Source organism: Pinus tabuliformis, chromosome 9, assembly GCF_031772625.1.
Source record: "Pinus tabuliformis cultivar Carrire ecotype Pingquan chromosome 9, CPIR1, whole genome shotgun sequence".
Classification (NCBI taxonomy): Eukaryota; Viridiplantae; Streptophyta; class Pinopsida; order Pinales; family Pinaceae; genus Pinus; species Pinus tabuliformis.
Window position 1 is genome coordinate 1,713,865,002 of NC_142307.1, and position 21,276 is coordinate 1,713,886,277.

At 38.7% G+C, this 21,276-nt stretch overlaps 1 protein-coding gene across 1 annotated transcript in view; it reads left to right on the forward strand.

Moving 5' to 3' along the window:
- The window catches only part of LOC149155551 (stromal processing peptidase, chloroplastic-like), a 335,427-nt gene extending 314,359 nt beyond the window's left edge, over window positions 1-21,068 (forward strand). Inside the window, exons 23-25 of the mRNA XM_089445700.1 lie at window positions 11,170-11,347; window positions 19,876-20,017; window positions 20,099-21,068. Coding sequence (XP_089301826.1) covers window positions 11,170-11,347; window positions 19,876-19,955 — 258 coding nt within the window. The 3' untranslated portion in view covers window positions 19,956-20,017; window positions 20,099-21,068. The remainder of the gene's footprint in view (window positions 1-11,169; window positions 11,348-19,875; window positions 20,018-20,098) is intronic.
- Window positions 21,069-21,276: the final 208 nt, after the last annotated feature.

Consider the following 21,276-nt stretch of genomic DNA (forward strand, 5'->3'; position numbering starts at 1 on the left):
ACATCTCCTTTGTTGTGTTCTTCTCGGCAACATGTGGTATGACATGATCTTTGACCCCATCTAGGATGATGCACTTAGCCCTCGCCATTGCCTTCTCATACTTCTCATTCTCAGCTAGGTCAACTGGGATAGCCACTACTTTCAAGGCAAAGTCCTTGATGTGATGTCGATCCAGGACTGCCAGGATCCTGGCCTTCCAGATGACAAAGTTGGAAGCCCCGTCCAACCTGTCTTGATCCCTCAGTCTGTTCACTGCCATTTTCAGCTCCTCTTCTGGACTCCCTCTAAGTCTCGACTCCCCTCCTGGAAATCTCCCTCTAAGTCCTGATTTCCCTCCTGGAAATCCTCTGGCCAGCTGTCGAACCACTCCTCTCCAATCCTCCTTGCAACTGCAACTCGGATCTGGATTCCTTGGCTAGAAATCTGTTGAGGTAGTGAGGATTCCTTGGCTAGAAATCCGTTGAGGTAGTGACTCCCTCTACCTTGGTTCTGTCTCCTTAGACACTGTTCTGTATCAACAGAAACAACATCCCACCAGCTCCTCAAATCACAATCTGCCCACAACTCCTCAAGCCCTGACAACTGAAGAAACTGAGCCTTTTAGGCTCTGCACAATCTCTGCAAAGGTTGAATCTGCCCCTCTAGCTAACTGCTTCAATCCTACCTAGTTGAGCAGGATGATAGACTCTTCGTGAGCCTCTTCTGCCTCTCTCTGCCTTTGCGCTGACCCTTTCCTTGGCTCGAAATGATGACGCAGGCTCTGCGTCACTTCTTCTCTTGCTGCTTCTTTTTAGGAACAACGTTGTCTCTTGGGACCACTGCGTTTACTGCAAATTTCAGATTTCTGCTGGTGTCTTCAGTCCTCCTGTGATCTGCAATCCTCTCATACCATGTGGAAATTTCTGAATGTAACACATTAGAAATCTCTACTGCATTATCTAGTTTATTATCTCCTACTTGTTCTTTCCATTAACAAGTTATTTATTAATATAAATATCGAAATAAACACAAATGAAACCTTCACACATATACAGATCAACAACTGAAATAATAGAGACAATTGTCCACGAAAAAACCCAACGTGGGAAAACCGGTGCAACAGATGTGAGGGTTTTATTGTTATGTAGTTTTTTGAATACAACTAGGGTGGCAGGAATGGCTCACCCTTTAGAGATTTTCCTTGGCAGAGGTACCTTGCTTCAAAGACAAATATTCCTGCTGATCAACAACCGGATGATGAGCCCCACAGTGACTTTAACAATTTCTGAGCTGGACAACGAAAGCTGCTCCAAGTTTCTCTCTAGAACTGCTTCACCCTCCAGGGACTGCGTCACCCTCTACGGCTCTGCGTCTGCCTCTCAGCTCTTAGTCTGCCCCATGAAAACACCATAGCGCAACTCTTTCTACCCATCGTCCTCTCTGCTAGCCTCTGTGTCTGCTCTGGCTGTCTCTGCATCAACCTAGGCTTCCTCTGCGCTGTCTTTCCGACACTATGTTTGCCTCTCTGCTATGTATTCTTGGCCTTCTGCCAAACTGCCCCTCGCTGCAACAGATCACTAACACGATTTCTCAACAAACCCTGTCCCAGAAAATCGAATTCTTGATCATCTTGGTGTATCTCCAGCTGATCCTCAAGCCTCTTATACTTTTCCTGTTGACGATTCAATGACTAAGATTAAGTCCATAATCAACCGCTAAGATTATATCTTGTTTGATCCTCATTATTTAGAACTTTCTCACTCATATTATATTAATACACATTAATATTTTAATTTTCCTAAGTTTAGATTTATGGTCTCATTAAAAATATTAATTATTTTAATCTCTCCATTCGGGTGGAATTTTCCCAAACGATTTATGGATTTTGGAGATCTCACGTGCCGTAGCCTCTACACCAATTTTCATGGCTAGAGCACATCTGATGCTACCAAAAATCAACAGATACTACTTACTATGAGGTAAGGATCACAACTATCCTATTGCCTGCTGAGCTTTCTAACTTGACCCTCAAGAGTCCGTTTTAGAAAAGCTACATCCCTTTACTTGGGAAGGATGCTTCTTACCATAAATGGTAAGGATCACAACTATCCCAAGTCTCCTCACCCATTGGCCAGATGGGTGGTAATCCCAACGAGCCCAACTTGTGGGTAGGATGCCAACTGGGGTATACTCTGTCAAGTTCCTAAAATGACAATAGGCAAGATACTACTTAACATGAGAGATAAGAATCACAACTATCCTATTGTGAGACATTAGGAAAGATGCTATTTACCATGAGGTAAGGATCACAACTATCCTATTCGCTAGAGTTCCCTCAATGCCAAGAGTTCTCCGACTCAATTCCTCTCCCTTGGAGCTTAGATAGGGGGAAGAGAGTAACTCATTGTTCTCGATTTGTCGTGACCCTTACCTTGGAGGGTCACATTACCACCCATTGGCTAGATGGGTGGTAATCCGAAGAAGCCCAACTTGTGGGTAAGATGCCAACTAGGGTATACTTTGTCAAGTTCCAGAAGTGACAATAGGCAGGTTACTACTTACAATGAGAGGTAAGGATCACAACTATCCTATTGTTAGACAATAGGCAAGATACTACTTACTGTGAGGTAAGAATCACAACTATCCTATTCGCTAGAGTTCCCTTAATGTTAGGAGCTCTTTGGCTCAATAAGAGCATAGCTCAGTGTTCTCGATTAGTTGGGACCCTTACTTGGGAGGGTCACATCCATCAATCCAAGTTGCTTTCTGAAGACCAAGAATTTCCCTTTCAGCAAAGCCTTGGTTAGAATATATGTTATCTACTCATCTATCGAAATGTGATGGAGTCTCATTGCTCCTCTCTGTTGGAGAATACAATAGGGCATCTATTAATTCAATTTCTCCTTAACCATAGTAATTGCTTCTGAACTTTATCTATATTCTTATGCTTCTTTCTTATATCTTCTCATTAAACAATAATCAAGAACAAAAAAACAGTAAAGACAATAGACACAAGATATAGGCTCCAAGCCAGGGAAAAGCCCCTCCAACTGGAAAACCTAGAAAATCTCTTCTCTTCTTATAGAAGCTGCTTCAAATGAGAAAACCAAGACCAAAAACCATAGGCCAAGTCCCCCTCTATGCACCAAGTCAGCCCTCCAAGAAGCGCTTTCAATTAGGTCAAAGATCAACCAAATCGACGAGGATAAATAATGCTTCAACCAACTTCCAGCTTCAACTTTGGTCCCTAGCTTCAACTTGCAACTTTCAGCCTTGCAGAAGTTGCAAAAATCCTAACCTTCGCACATGTGAGAAAGTAGAGCCCAAAAACAAACTTTCTTTCTTCTTCTTGGATTCTCCTTGCTTCTTAGACCTTCGCTTTTACTTTCTCCTTATTCCTAGCTATAGATCGAACTTCTTCTTCAGAGAGATCGAATGATGCTAAATGAGGTTGTTGTTGTTTCTATTTATACACATCTGAGGAGTTTGAATACCCTACTTTAGGTTGACTTCTTGCTTGCAGGGCCGACTTGTGCTAGGAGGCTTGTAGAACTTTCTAGACTCATAATTAATATCTTTTTCATGGTACAACTTGCTCAATAGGGTCTTATACAATTGGCAAGGACTCTTTTGACTCAAGAAAAATATTCTTTTGACATGAAAAACCGTAGAAGCATGAAGAACATGCTTTATCTAGATGACCATAAAAAATGGCATGAAACCCAGGCTTAAAATAATATTTTTCTTTCTTATTTTTCTTGTAACATAAGATATACATAATGACTTGAGTACATTGACAATTATGAAGACCGAAACTAGTTACATTTTCCAACAATCCCTCTTAACTAAGGAGGTATTCATAATTGTACACGTGGTACAAGGTTATTCTCAGACTGAAGAGTTCTTGTAAGAAGAGTCGGATTGGTAAGCCATTATTAAACCATTAAACATTATGACCAACATTGTCAACATAGTAAGGCCTTTACTTGACAAGCTCTTTCTTATACAGGAGCATAATGTTGGTTGGCTTTACGTGAGATACTGCACTACCTCTACAAGGTACTATTGTCGTTGTGACAAACACCCTCCAAAATTTTGCTTACACTAGAATTTTGGAGCCTACTTATGATCTCATGCTGATAGTCAGTGCGCAACATTATTTGACAGTCTCCCTTACTCCTAGTCATAATTGTATCATTATTTCAATGAGTCTCCTCAACTGTTGCTTTTGGGCACCTTTTGCTTTCATAAGTGTCACTTTCACTTTCGCCACTATCATTTTTGCTTGCTTTCACTTTCACAAGTGTCGCTTTTGCATTCTCTTCACTATAACATGCGTCACTTTCACTTTCTCTAGCTTTTGCAAGTGTAGTTTTCATGTTTTCTTACTGTCGCAAGTGTCACTTTTGATTGTTTTCACTCCTGAATGTGTCGCACCTTAGCGCACCACTAGAGGTATCTCTAGTGCGCTCTTCTGCATTAGCTGATCATATAAATTATAAGAACATGCATTAGACACTCTCTCATAGCTTCGTACAATTTTTGGTTGCAGTCGACACTTGTACCGTAACTTCTACTCTAAGTGTTGCAAAACTACATTTCAACTGTCTTACTTAGAAATAAGTGTCAGTTTGTTGCCGTTTTAATGGATGCATGGTCATTCTGGGTGTTAAGTGTTTCATTGTTGTGTGGTTGATCATTTATGAATGTGTGATCATGTTCAAGTCATGTTCTGGTTTCATCTTTCACTTCATTGATGCCACACTTAGTCAATTCTCAAGTGTTCCTCTCTTTGCAACTTGCTCGACCAACCACCCACCATCTTGTCTCCTTGAATTGTGCATTGCACAGTCTCAAGCCCTAGTCAAGTCATATTTTAATCTTAGCCGTTAATAAGAGACTTAATCTCCGCCGTTGAAGACTCAACAGGAAAAGTATAAAATGGAGGCTTGGTGTTCATTTGGAAATACACACAAAGAAATTGAGGAAATCAATTTTATGAGGTGAGAAGTTCTCAGGAGGAAAACCGATTGGGGAGATCTTGCAACTGAGGGGCAGAGAGAATTCGGGTGAAGGACTTTCTGGAAAATACAAAACAAAGAGGCGAAGAGAGCTTGCAAAGAGGCAACGCAGTAGCCAGGAGAGTTGACGTAGAAAAGTTGTCTGTCACACAGAATCCAGAACTGCCGGAACAGCCGAAACTGTTGGGAACCGCCGAAATTGCCGAGAGAGTTGACGCAGAGGCATCGTAGTAGCCAGGAGAGCTGACATAGAAAAGTTGCTTGTCACGCAGAATCCAAAATTTCCAGAATTGCGGGGAACTGCCGAAACAGCCGGGAGAGTTGATGCAGAGGGTAGAAAAGGCGATGCAAGGCTGACGCAGAGTCAACGCAGAAATAGCCGGGGTTAGTCAGTCTTGTGCTGGATCAGCCAGAATTCTACTAGGTGAAGTGACGTAAAACTCACTCAGATTTTTCACCAGTATTTTCTCTATAAAGGATTGCCAGATGAGCAACCTAGATTTGTATTTAGATATTTCTCCTGCATAATAATAAACCCTCAGAGCTGCTGCACCGGTTTTCTCGCATTGGGTTTTCCCGAGGACTATTGTGTTCAAAATTAAGTGTGTCCTATGTATGTTGTTGTTTTCTCCATTTTCTGTTTCATGAGATAAAATATTTAATTAGTGTAGGTTGCAAAATTAATTTGCTTTAGTATTCAGAAGAATAACTTGATCAAGTAGGTGAAGTAGATTCAGAGTTGCTGTAGTAGAGGTACCTTCGAGTCTAGGAATTTTCACAGTTTCACCCACAATCGTGTAAATCTCCTCCTTTTGGGTAGTGAAAAACACCTCCTCTCTCCATAGGAACGAATTGCAAAGGTTAGAGTGCAAAATGAGAGGGAAAAAACAACCTTTTCCTAACTTATACGCAGTCTGGCACCTCACTCATGACTTTTTGGAAAAACTCCTAGTTTTATCCTGAGTTTTATGATTAAATCTTGAGTTTTTCATTTTTGAAAAAAATGTGAAAAACTTGGCCGATAAAATCGACGAGTTGAAAAAGTTGCGAATTCTTGATGTTATCGCGATTTTATCGAGATTTTTCGATAGAGACAGCAACATTATCAACGTCGGGTGGAAGATAAGGGCACACACAGAGATAATTTCTCGTGGAGGTTTTCTAGCCTAGAAATTCGATTTTCCTAGTTGCAGTCGGCAGTTGTTGCAGGAAGTTTTTCTCACTCCAAAGGGGAGTGTGAATAGCATGTGAAACAACCAAGTAGAGGAAGAGGGAAATTTTCGATCAAATTCGAGATAGCCACAATCAAGCTTAGAGATTAGGACAGGTTGGATGGAGCCTCCAAATTTGTCATCTGGAAGGCTAGAATGTCCTTCCTTTTGAATGAATATGGCCTGAAATCCTAGTGTATAATGTGGTGGTAGTTCCCTAGGATGCAGATCAGTTGAAGGAATACAGGAAGGAGATGGCGAAGGCGAAGCGATTGATCCTGTAAGGCATTCGGGACCATGAAGTCTCGCATATATCTGGCAAGAATACTGCCAAGGAGATGTGGGACGCTCTCGTCCATCTATATCAGAACATGTCTGAGCAACAATAGATATTCTTGCAGGAGAATCCGAGGAGCTTAACGATGCAGAAGGGTGAAGGCATAGATTCCTTCCTCACCATGATTCAGGAGGTTTGTGATCAACGTGTAGCCGTTGGGAAGGCACCTCAACTAACAAAGCTTTTACGGTTGGCACTGAACAATGTCTCAAAGGTGTGGTAAGTCTTTGTCCAAAGTACCTTGGGCAAAGATAGGAGGAATTGAGTCAAGCTCTGTTAAAGAGTACCATCAGCCGAAGTAGCAGGAAGGGCACGAAGGGTGAGAAGGAAGAGGAGAATGTGGCCATAGCATCAAAGGGTCCCAGTCAGGGACACGGGGAGAAGAAGAAGAAGAAGAAGAAGAAGGACAATCTAAGGTAAAGTGCTTCAAGTGTGGTGAGTTTGGCCACTTCAGTACCAGTGTCCTCTTAGGAAGAAGGGAAAGAAGGAGAAGCAAGACCAGGTGACAATGTCCACAGAGATAGACAAACTGTCTTCTTGGATGGAGGAAGACTTCGTCGTGTATGCAGCTATGCCTCTAGGAGTGAGGTGGGGCGATATGGAGCTATAGTCCCAGAGAACCGTAGAGGTTTGGGCATATAGCCCATTGAGGTGTCTTCCTTATGGATCATTACCTTGCTACAGTGGCCCACAATATTTAGAAGTAGGATGGATCAATATCAGTAGGTGCAGTCAGTTCCAGAGTGACAGTTGCAAACTAGTTGCAGTCAGGTGCCGAGGAGCGATGTGTAGTGTTGGCAGTAGAGAAGGTGGCTCAGTGCAGAGTTAACAACATGCAAATTCCTTAGTGAACAATGTAGAGGCTAGTAGCAGTCAGATACTCAAGAGACAGATGCAACATAGAGACAGTTGATTCAGTATTTCAGATGCTTCTCAGTTGCAATAGTTGCAGTAGTAGCAACAATAGTTGAGAGGGAGTTGCAATGCAGATGCATGTAGAGTTGGCAGCGGTGTAGCAGTGTCAGTAGCAGCACAGATGCAACAACAAAGTTGCGGAATGGTTGGTGGGTAGTTGCAAGCAATCACAATGGCTAGACATCAACAACGTGATAGAGGGTGATACAAAGACAGGGTGTGTTGTAGCAGTAGTGCAGCACTATAACACCTTCTTTGCTAAGAGGGAGTGTTATTTTTTGTAGCATTGGAGGTGTCCTAGTCTCGAAATTTGTGGAGAGGCTAAAACCAATGTTTTAAAACTCCGACTCCGACTCGGCCGAGGGTTGACTCCGACTCCGACTCCGACTCGGTATCGACTCGGCCGGCTCGATTTCAATGACTCGGTCCTTGTAAAAAATACATTAAATATTTATTTTTTATAAAAACACATAATTTTAAAGATTTTCATTCATGTTTCCAAACACACAGCATTAGAATATAGATAGAAGACAACATATGATCAAAGTAGGCTCATGAATATATCCATTATATCAAAATGGCACCCAGTACATTGTCCAATACATAAACGATGATGATATAGAGATCAAAACAAAAACACATAACCAAGGAGGCTATAAATGGCCTCTACAACAAAACTCTGTGACCAGTACTACTGGCTACTGCTAGAGTTGCCAACATCATCTGGCTCAGTGTTACTTGGGAGTAGGAGCGAAAGTGGGGAGCGAGAGCGAAAATGGGAGCGGGAGGGACATTTTGAGAAGCTCTTGGTTTGGGAGCGAATCCCACAGGAGTTCGACAACCAATGTCACTAACATCAAGGTACATAGAGGGATTGGTGCTCTTGATTAAATACGAGTTCCAGAATCCATGCCCTAATACATGACAAAATTCAATGGAAACATTGCAATCCTCCAATCCTGAAACCCTGAAAAACTGATAAGTCTGCTGGATTTTGAATGAAATCTAAAATTCTACTTTCTCCATATGAAATCCAATGAGGCCGAAACCACTCTCAAACATCCTGAGTCATTTCATGGTAATGTTAAAAATTTAAGTAAAAGGATGAAAATGAAGATTAAGGAGAATGTCACTTTTACTTTAAGAATTTAACATTACCATGAAAATTTATAACTGCTTGGAGTCCAAACCAACCAAAAAACAATTTAAAAATCCATTAAAATTTTATTAAATCGCAGTTTGACATGATGTTGGGCGTTTTTTTGTGACTCGGTCGAGTCATAATGGAAACGGCCGAGTTGGCCGAGTTAGCCATGACTCGGCCGAGTCATTCAATGACTCGGCCGAGTCATGGCTGACTCGGCCAGTCGAACCGTTCCAAAGGCCGGGTCATAGAAAAAGGTATTGGCTCGGATCAACCCGGCCGTTTCGGTTTTGAAACGGTCGTTTCTTAAAACAATGGCTAAAACACAGGAGTTCTTCATAACCCATAAATCGTTTTTGGAAATTCCACCTAGAAGTGTCTCAATTAGATTATTAGCCTATTTTCAAATATTTCCTAAGTCTAAACTTAGGAAAAGGGGTTAATTAATCAATATTAATTGAGAAAGGTATGAATTATCTAGAAACTCACACGGATCGATCCACATATGATCTTAGCCATCGATTACGTTTTAATCTTGGTTGTTGAGTCCCAACAGAAGATTATACGAGGAGGTTGATGGATAGATGGAGAACACACACTTGAGATCGATTTCCGTATGCAGTTCGATTCTCCAGAGAGCAGTGGCAGTTGCCAAAAGAGTTCGAGCCAAAAAGGAAAGCAGAGGCAGAGAGGGCAGGGACAGTGATTTAGAGGAAGTTTTTCCAGATCTCGAGAGTAGCTTGCAGAGAAAGGTAGAGATAGCCACAAAGAGGCTGACGCAGAGGCTGCAGAGATGTCTCTAGAGGGCATTTTGATTCAGCGAGAGGAAGGGTTGTTTCAGGTGCTAGTGGCCAGAGGAAATTCCAGAGGGCCAAGGCAAAGGTTCCCAGACCAGTGGCAGTCGGTCGGATGCTGATTCGAGGCAGCTCTAGGCCAAGATTGCCTGTGGGGCTGAGGAAAATACCTCACAATATTTTTCATTTTTTCCAATCTTTTCTTTGCAGGATTGCTAGTTTTTGGCATCCAGATTGCACTCAGATTATTTCGTTGTTGCTTAATAATTAAAACCCTTAGCCACTTCACTAGTTTTCCCGCATTAGGTTTTTCCGAGGACATTTGTCCAAAAATAGTTGTGTCAATTTTTTTGTGTGCTAGCATATTTCTCAGTTTCCAACACTTTTATTTTCTGCAGTATTTTTGTGAAGATTGCAGTGTGATTATTTCGTTTTTGTCGTAGCAATAAACTGTTAAATTAATTTACAGTTAGAAGAAATAATTCTAGTTGCCGCAATAGGATTTCAGCAGTGAAATTTTCACATTTTATACCCAAAGAGAGAGCCCTTGCAAACATATGAAGATCTCAATTATAAAATGTTAATAATTCAAATTTGATTGAGAGGGGAGTGGAGCAACTTTGCAAGGCATGGTGAAAACAAAATCTGCAAATTATTAAGGCTTGGCTCTAGTCCTAGTTTATTTGACTTCAGAAATCCGCAAATCCTTGGCACTGTGGTAGTGTTGTGTTGTTTGTCATGCAGTGGGGTTTCTCATGTTTCTTGGATTTAAGGTCATCCTGAGAGGAAGTTTGGGCTGTTTAAGACTCTTGTCTCGTAACTTTATTTCTTTCTGCGTGATGTTCCCATGGACTATAAGGAAGCGTGAGAAGTTCAAAGAGTCCGATGAAGACATGAGGAATCTATTCAATATAACAAAACTTCCCTCTTCTTATGAACCATAAAAGTGCATAAAAATGAGCATCAGTGCACCTCCCAAAATGTCATAATTATGATCACTCTAGTCTAATAAAAACAACAAATAGATATGCTGGAAGCAGAATGCAATATGTTGACAAATATGGTGCTTAATCTAGGAAAGTGATCTCAATCCGCTGCTTCCAATCACAAGATGTTGACAAATTCAGCTAAAGTGGAATAAGACACAGTTCACCAACTGGTAGAAGACATGGGTCTTGGAAATCAAGACTTTCTTCCTTCCAACATTGGGCTGGAAGAAGCCAATATTCATCATTTTTTTCATTAAACTTTGTTTTTAGTAAAGCAATTAGAATATTGAGTGTTTTTCTAAGAGTATACCTGTGAGGAATTTTGCATGGACTAACTGTGGACATTTGCAAGCTCTGTTTTCAACTTATAAGTGCTGCCTATTTTGTTTGGAAATTCAGGCCAGCAGAATTATGTACTCTTGCTCTTTAGCTTTGCTACAGCCTTACTAATATAATTTTTCCCAATTTTGTTTAAAAGAAAATCGTTTCGTATCTAGCATATTGTCTGCATTTAGTGTGTTTGTTTTTCTACGATACAATTTCCATATTTGTAGATCACCATATGATTGTGTAGTATGTTCAAATTTGTGCTTTGCTAACAGTAACTGTATAGAATACCTTATAGATAACTCATGGCCTGAATCCTCCAGATGCTGAAATCATTAGAACGGAAATTTTAGTTTTTTACTTTTTGATTTACCTTGATTTTAGATTTATCCTGTCTATAAAATATTTGAGCGTATATTCTCTTCATTGATTTATTATACCTGCGATATCAGAATATTGCATGTATCAGAGATCTTGCTTCTTTTTACGAAACTACAACCATAGAGGATGTGTACAATGCATATGACAACTTGAAGGTGGATGATGAGTCACTATTTACATGCATTGGAGTAGCAGGAAATATGACTGGGCATGATATGTCTGGTTTAGAAATGGAAGCAGATGATGCAGGTATGTTTCTAGAGATTTGACATTTTACGATAAATATTTTGCAAGAGGCAGTTATGGTGCATAGTTCAGCTAAATTTCTGTTTTTCCAACTTTAGATTAAAAGGTTTTATTTGTTATTGAGTTCTGTATTAGATTGCATTGCAGTGAACTTATCTTTTCATGTCCTGTGTTGCTTAACTGTTTACAATGGCTACTCACTTAGGAGGACTTGTTGGTTCACTGGGCCTTCTTTATTACACTTAATGTTTAAGGGATTAGTCTTAGTCATAGGGTTTGAACATCACTAGTCATAAGGCTACCTTGGTCCTCATCATATGGACAGTACCCATAAGAACAGTTGTATGCCCTTAAGAATGCAATTAAATTGTAGATGAGATCATTTAAAGTCCACAAGAAGGAAAAAACACAATAAAACCATTTAGCTATCAACCTTAACAACAGATGCATTCCGACAATTCCATTAAAAATAGATGGCTAATCATAGGATTAAATATTTTAAAATTTGAACTGTTCCATTCTGTAATGAAGAATAATAAATGCAAGAGGAACTTGAGCAATCAATTACAATAGCAGATCTGAATTTTTACTAACATCTTCTCATTTTTCCACACTTTATAGGGTTTTATCTAAGTTGCACGAAACGGGGAAACGGGTACGAGTTTCCAAAACGGGAAGCGATACGAAACGCGACCTCCCCAAATTTTGGAAACGGGGAAATGCAAATATATCTATATATATATATATGTGCAATCATAAAGCATAAATGATACATTATAATTTATTACACTTAAACATTAAGATTTAATTTACATCACATTTACTCATGAATGATCACATAATGAAAATAAAAATATCGGAATATCCAAAAGCAACCTTTATTATATATCCAAATCTCAAAATCAGCCTTTATTTATATTAATATATGAGGCTGCAAGTACAATAAAGACTATAAGGCTGCAAGAGAGAGATCCAAATCAGGATTTTCTGCATCCACATCCCATTCTTTAGAAGGACCATTGTTGTATTGGGAGTCTCCTCCTACATAGTCGAATGACCTTAGTGCTCTTGATTAAATACACGTTTCATACCCTAGTACCCTACATGCTCTTGATTATTGGGAGTTTCCCATGCATAGAGGGCTTGGTTCTCTTGATTAAATACAAGTTCCATACCCTAGTACATGATAAAATCCAATGGAAACATTGCAATCCCTCTAATCCTGAAATCCTGAAAAACAAATAAGTCTGCTGGATTTTGAGTGAGATCTAAAATTCTAGTTTCTCCATATGAAATCCAATGAGGGCGAAACCACTCTCAAACATTCTGAGTCATTTCATGGTAATGTTAAAAATTTAAGTAAAATGATGAAAATGAAAAATAAAGGAGAATATCACTTTTACTTTAAGAATTTAAATTTAACATTACCATGAACTGCATATCCCTCAAACTTCCTGATGAACTGCATATCAACACTAGGGCAAAAATTCACTTTTATAACTTTAGACACGCATCTAGAAGCAACAAGAAGTCACTAACATACCCTAAAAGTAAATTAAAAAAACAAATTAAACAAAAAAAAATAAAAAAAAACACAAGTTAATGAGGAAACGTGGGTCGTACGGCTCTGAAACGCGTTTTCGGCTGTACTGGCCACATTTCCATTTTGGGAAACGTGGCAGTACGGCCAAAAACGCGTTTTACGGCCGTTCCAAACCCGTTTCCGCGTTTCGTACCCGTTTCCGTACGGAAACGGACCTCTATACCATGTTTCCTGCAACATAGGGTTTTATGCATCTGTTGAAATTCTATACAGTGAAAGACATACACAACAAAGAAAGCTAAAATTTAATGCTAAATATTTGTTGATGTTAAACTATGTTAAAAAACTGATGATCAAATCCATAAAGGGGAAAGTTGTTGCAGTTGGCAGCTAATCCCAGAAAGTAACTTGTTCATGTTTGTAGTTGGAACAAGAACTTCTGCACAGGTTCTGTGTCAAATGTGCAGGGGGTTTAGATAAATCTCCACGGTTGATCTCTAGTGAGATTTTAATTTAATCCCAACCATTGATTTCAATGAGAGGTTAGGGTTGTGGAGACATAGTCATTAACTTAGAATTATAAAGGAAGAGCTAGGTAGAAGGAAGAGACACTCATAGTGGATTCTTCAGGAAGACAGTTTCATCTGAAGCTGAAGAAAGCAAGCCAAAGAGAAGGGAAAAGCAGAGCAGCAAGAAGAAGAGCAGCCCAACAGACTTGCAGGTTGCAGATCTAAAATGCAGAAATCTATATGAACAGATCCGTACACATGTATGGACAGGCTGTATGAGTTGTACAATCATATGTATTTAATTGTACATCAGTCTTGCAGACTTGTTTATGCGGTTTTCCAGCCGGCAGAAAATCCTTTGTTTGAAGAGTCCTTGTGAGTTTTGATGATTCATGAAAAGCTGATTTGGAGGACATAAATTTTCTGTGTACTTGGAAAATAAGTTTTAGCTTCTGCTGTATTATTCCAGACATATGTGTGATTGATGCATGCTTAATTTTTATTTGTTTTATTGAAGAAATTCTAAATTAGATTTACTTAGTGAAGAAGCATAGGTTATCTATCACCTAGGGTTTGGAAAAATTATCATGGTATCAGAGTTGGGTTCCTGATTGAAGTTTCCAAGTATTTACAACAGCAAATTTGAGTGACCAGTAGATATATATATTGCAGATCTGGGATTAAAATAGGAAGATCTTGCAGATCTAAGTGACCAACAAACAGATCTAGTGCAGATTTGGGTATACAACAAGCAAAGTTTCTAGATGAGTAATGAGAAGACAGATCCAGTGCAGTGTTACCAATGTTTTTAAAACCGGAACCGGTGACCGGACCGGTCCACCTAATGAACCGGTTTACCGACCGGAACCGGTCTAACCGGGACTGGTTTGGTCTAAACGAACCGGTTTTACAAAAATAAATTAAATAATTAATTTTTAATGAAACAAAACTATTTTTAAGATGTAAAACCATGATTCCAAGCCAATAGAGACAAAATATGCAAAGTTTGCTCATTTATATACCATGTAAAGGTGAATATATCAAAATGGCACCGAGTACAATACATATCATCGACAAAATAGCAAAATACATAAGAAATAAGGCTCTAAATGGCCTATAAAGTCCAAAAACAATGCTGCAAGCTATGAGGCCATTGGCCTACTACAAGTCTACAGTGTACACATGATCAATCATCAAGTTCATCACCACTACTAGACACAGGATCATCATCAGGAGCTACATAGACATCATCTGGTTCAGAGTTTGAGGATGCCTCAGCCTGATCTGCAACCCCAATATCAATGCCACCAATGACAATAGAAGTGGACCTAATGGAAGCACGAGTTTGTCGACCTGCACAACTAGTGCCTTCCATTGGTTCTTTGCCTTTCCTTGATGCCGCTACTGATCCTGGTTTTGATGCCGCCACATAATCTGCTTCACCCCCCGCTAAAGCCATGTCGATATCAAAATCAGCCTCAAACACAGGATTTGTAACGAAAACTTAATTGAAAACCCAAAATAGACTATGGCTATGTCTGAAACCGTTAGTCGTCATATCACTGGGCGGAGGAAGCGCTGACAGCGCATGTGAATGGTGAGTTTGACCCCCGCGGTTAGGGCTCCGCCGTTTTCGGTAACTGTCAGCTATGCTTGCGACCTGTCACATGACTTGTAACCGTCGGTTTCCGTGCGGTTATCCAAGACCTCCGACAACTGCTACCCATAGCTGCTATCCTGTCATATGTACGTGGTTACTCCTCCACGGTTTCGATATGGTTAAGTGCAAACCGGATGGCTATCAACTCCGACTGATCACATGTTAACAACTCCCGCTACGGTTTTCCTATGGTTACAAAGACTGATTGCTAACTCCGACGGCCAACCACTCACTGTTCACATGTTGTGGTTACAGTTTCCATATCCACTGCGGTTAAAGCCTATCTCTGCCGCTTATTTGTCTGTGCACATGACACGTGGTTCCAACGCGGCTAACCGCTGCGGTTTGGGACTATGTTAATGTTTTATAATGTTTTTAACACATTAATATATGCCGAGAGTGTTGTGGTTAGGTCTTTAGGCTTGAGCATTAGGTTTAGGGATTTTAGATTTAGGTTTAACATTAAAGCAATGTTTTTATAATAGTCTTAGGTTTATGTGTAAGATTTTAACACATAGCAATAGGTTTGTATTTGTTTATCAATGCATGATGCATAGATTTAGGACTAGATTTAGGATTAGGATTTTGATTAGGTGTTTAAATGTAGACTAGGGTTTAGGTTTTACATTAGGTGTAAAAACACCCTTTTACCACACTTTTGTCGCAATGTGACATAAACCATATACATATCGTCGACACCAACTGCCTTTGCGATGATATCCCTTTGTCGACACCCAAATCCTGTGAGGCAACGACACGACACATGTCATTGACCATTCCTGGCAGGACTATCGATGAACTCATGTTGACAACCAGGCGCTAAACCATCTCAACTGAACGCCATGAAACTATAATATTACCTGTACAACCTAATCCATAGCCAACACTATCGAAGCTTAACTGAATTGACGACAACACTGAATACTGATGACGACACTTGAACACCTATGCAATGAATCAACAGAATCCTCCTGGATCAATTCCCCTCAGGTCCCTGGCTAGTTTGAGTGGTAATAAGTACCATGGTCGCTCTTCTCTCATAAAGTCACTTTTAGAATATAAAAGTCACTTTAATAATATAAAGTGTACTTAGTACTTTTTCACATAAAGTGACTTTAATAACTCAAAGTAACTAGTACAAGTCTCATAAAAAGTATGCTAGCTCCTTTATATTAGTAAACTCATAATATCACATAGACAAAAGATGATTAATGTGTCTCCCTAGGCTAAAAGGATAAATGTCTAGGAAAACACCTCCTTGTTAGCATTTTCAACACCCACTGGTGGTGGATTAGAAGGCCAAAAAGGTAAAATGATCATAACTTCTACCACATATCTTGGATTGGCTATTATGACCCTAATTATGGAATACTGCAACTTCTTTGGATCTAATGGCATTAGTTTCTCTAAAATATGTGCACTCAAGTGAAAGATAACCTAAAAGAAGGTTGATTTTAAATCAACAATATCTCCACTTCCCTAGCTTTGTTTTGGACAATTTAATTTTTATTTTTTTTAATTGGGTATTTATTTGAGAGGAATTTAGATCTATAATTTTTTTTTTAAAAGTATGTACATGAAGTTTCAGAACTCAACCTGAATCCTATCATTCTTTTTTTCCGTCAAAAATAGCAAAAAGAAAAGGATTCTTCCACTTTTTGCCCCAAATTTTTCTCACTTCATGACCAAGAAAGAGCTTTGATACCATTTGTAGTAAAACTTCAGAGATATTAAAGATAATTCAGCAGAAAACTATAAAAATAAACCCTATGCCAAGACATTCACCATGAACAACACAAGGATCTAGAGAGAACCCTTGAGATAGGGTAACACCATCAAATACACCCTATGGAAGGAATTACTCCACAATCCATGCTTGTTACAAGACTATACAATTCACCTTGAATACAATGATATTCATGCATATTTATACTTTCTCATTAGTATTCATAAGGGTATTATGTTTTCCTTTTTCAGTTATTTGATTCTAGTTTTAGGTATGTTTTGCAAGATGGCGGTGTTATTAGCCTTGTATATTAGGATATATATTATATACTAGTAGGACATTGTGGAACAATTATCGGCAAGGTAGAACAACTCAAAATTTAAGGGTTTTATTTTTATTTTTATTTTTAATTTTGGACACTTATGTATAGGCTTTGGAATGCCATCCATTATTTTTATTACTATGATGTATGGTGTGGTCGCAACAATTTTTCAATACAAATATGAATCATTCAGTTAAAAAGAATGTTAAACTTAGTGTTAGGTGGTCAATCCACGATAGCAGATCTATATCACTATTAATAATGCATTTTCGAGATGTATTTAAGATAGCGGTACAACAGTCTATCTTAGGATGACGTTGTGATGTATACTCTCTGCATTATCATGCTGAGAGATGCATTCTACAACTCAGTACGAGGGAGATGTGTAGTGTAATGTAACGCTGACATGGCATATGTTGACAAGATAACAATAACAGTAATAAATAAAAATAACAACATTTAGGTTGGGTTAATATATGTGTGTGTGTGTGTGTGAACAGAAAATGAAATAACACCAATCCAGATTCATCTTTATCCTTGACCTACAAGCATGGACATTGGATATCCCTAGAAGTGCAAACCTACCTTCAATTTTTTGCAATATAAAAAAGGTCTGCACATTCAGAGGTTTAATCCAATGTTCCACCAAGACTCCGGGACAGGGAGACGCCGGTGCGAGGTGACGCACAAAGGGGACGTGTGGGAGTAACCTCAAATTTTAGGGAAATTTAGGGGGGACAAGGGGACGTCGGGGTATATAACTTTTTTCCTTTTATATATATATATATATATATATATATATATATCAAATTCAAATTCTATAATGAAAGCATAAATACAATAATACATACAATTTTGAATTAAATAATGAAATACTCTGATCCATATTCATTATTCATTATTCACCATTCTAGAACCTACAATGATTTAAAAGTTAAATTCATCATTCTAGATTCTAAATTGATTTAAAATTTAAATTCATCATTCATCATTCTAGAATCTAACTAGTACTAAGAAAAATGGACTATAATAGATACTGAAATCTAAAGTTTGGAATAGTAAATTGATATAGCTAAAACTTAAAAACAGTGGAGTGATGAGTCTAAAAGTCACTCTAAAATAAACAGAGGGCTTGGTGCTCTTGATTAAATACTAATTCCATACCCTTGTACATGACAAAATGCAATGGAAACATTGCAATGCATCGAATCCTGGATTCTTGAAAAACTGTTAAGTCTGCTGGATTTTGAGTGAGATCTAAAATTCTACTCTCTATATGAAATCCAATGAGGTCGAAACCACTCTCAAACATCCCAAGTCATTTCATGGTAATGTTAAAAGTTTAAGTAAAAGGATGAAAATGAAAGATAGATGAGATGAGAATGTCACTTGTGAAAATGAAAGATAGATGAGATGAGAATGTCACTTGTCCTTTTACTTTAAGAATTTAACATTACCATGAATTGAATAGCATTAGTAGGGAAATATGGTCAAATACTCGTTTTTCCCTGTCATAAATCATTGTTTGAAAGCAAATTTAAGGGGGATCGCATAGCCCATTTTGAGGGGGGACGCCCTTTTGGGGAGTCGCGTCCCCCATACTGGGGAAATGTCCCCCCTACGCCTCCCCACATCTCCCCAAAAGGGGGACGTGGGGAAACGTTTCCCCAGAATTTTCCCCGTCCCAGGTGTGTGGGGTGCGAGGGGTGCACGCACCCGACCCTAGGGGACACGTCCCCATTGAACACTAGTTTAATCCCTCTAGGCACTTGATGGATCCAAGGCAAAGATGGATATATTCTTGTTACTATTACATTAGCCTGGTCTTTGTCTTGTGTGTATTTACTATTTACTATTTTATTTTCTTGTTAATATGGTAGCACTGTAAGTTTGTCAAGACTAGTTCTGTTTCTAAGATGTGTCCTCATTGTGCTGCAGTTCAGTGTCTCTTAAATCTTCAATTCACCTATCTTCACTATTTTGCCTAGACTAGTTGGGTGATGTAATATTTCTTTCCTTGCTTTATCAACTCCGTTGTTACCAATCTCTTTTAAGTAGTTTCCATGAATCCAGATTAGGTTAAAAATATGGATAATCATTGATAATCATGCATTATGTCTTCTTTCCTTGCATTATCATTTATCAACTCTATTGTTACCAATCTCATTTAATTACTTTCCATTATGGAATGCAGATTAGGTTCAGAACGTGGATAGTAATTAATTATTCTAGTTGTTTTGACCAACCTTCTTCCTTGTGAACTATTTAAGTCTTCTTCAGGCAATGTAGCTTCGTGTCTATTAAAGTTTTTCTTAATATTTTTGTAGTTTAATGCAAAGATGATTCTTGCTTGCTGAGCGTTCCCCATTTTTGTTGCCTGGAGATGTTTCCTGAACAAGGTTACTGATATCTAAAATATTGAAGATGTGAAAATGGCACCTAGTAAAATAGAAATAAACTGATATGCTGGCTTATGCCATATTTGTAAAACTGAGTGTCCTCTGTCAATTGCTCGTATGAAGCAATTAACTAAGGTTATGGTAATTAAAAGTTGATGTCTTATTTTTACAATGTAATTTTCTTTTCTTCTCATTAGAGCTTCATATATGAATAATATCCTATTGTCCATCCAATTGCATTTATTCCTTTAAGCCTTCATACTAGTCCAGACTCTACGCGAATGTACATCTGTGTGTGTGCGTGTGTTGAGGGAAAGATGGCTGGGAAGATAAAGAGATTCTAACTATTTGTGGTAATGAATAATGATGTAGATGATGAACTCTTTGATGGCCATCAAGGCTTAATTCCACTTGGGCGGGGTTCAACTACCATGACTCTTCCTACAACATAATGAGCATTTTATGGTACAATTGTTAATTGCGTGTCAAATCTTCCACTATGTTCACTTCCAAGGTACTTTTAATTTCATGAACTTCTTCATATAGATTGGTTGCATTACAAGGTTATTCATGAGTTCAGTTTACTCCATTGCAGAGACAAGTCTTGGTCTGTAGAGCTATCAAATTCTTTTCTTGATGAATCTAAAGGTAAGGCAGTTTCAACTTTCAAGATGACTGTCATCATCGAAGTCCTCAAATTTTCACAAAGACAGCTGAATTTAATTGAAGGGACACCGGTGGAGGATCCAGTCGTTGTGATGTCCAAAAATTTGTGCAGGCAATGCTATGAGTTGAAATGTCAACTTTATTTCATGTCTCTTCCATCTTATATGAATTCCCCTGTATAATTTTTTTCTCACTTTTTTTTCTTCTTTTCTTTAGTTCAATTTCCGGAGTGAAACTGGAGGGATGATCTGACAAAGCTTATGCTAGAGGAATAAGCATTATATTTTGCTTGCCATGCTCATTTTTAAGCATCTTCTCATTTTTTTAGACTGCATTGCTGCAGGCGGTGTTCCAGGCCCTATCTTTTGAACTCATATTTGTAATATCAGACTATATTTCTAAAAGTCTAACCTAGTTATCAATGTTACAGGTAAGCCTGTTTGTAGGTTTAATTTTGCAATGCTTTTATATTTTCCTGTAATAAACATCTGCCCGCCTGTTATCATCAAGAATCTCAAAGAACGCATTTGTATTCATCTACTGTAATATACAAGAACAACGGAAAAGGGTGTCTCTAGTTTTAAATGGCTCACATGATGTTTTACTCGGAATAGCCTTGGCCCAAAAATTGCTGCTCTTACATCACTGTAAGGGCTATTGGATGTCCTTGGATGCAGTATACAAGGATCTTTTTGAGTGCAGTGCCATTTCAAAGCTCCTTCCATCACTATCTCAGTTTCTCATTTTTTTCTTTCAATCCATCAGCTTAAATGTCTTTCAGTTGTGGAATAGTTTCTCTCCTGCCATTTTCGTTGTAACTGATTGATTCTGAAGTCTAAGCCTATTTAGGGTCCTTTTCAAAGTGATATAGATACACCAGGTTTATGTTATTGGAGTCACTTTGCTTCTTGATTCACATGTTTTGTAAATTCATGTTGTCCTTTGGTAGGTTGTAGCAGATTGTACAGGTTTTGAGATTGATCTGTCACATTTCTTTCCACCTGATTTGGTGGCGAGGGCATCAACAACCAGACAGAAACAACAGTAATCAATCATTGAAGCAATTCGACATGCATGTCTGTACAGTAGTCCAATAGGAGCCCAGAC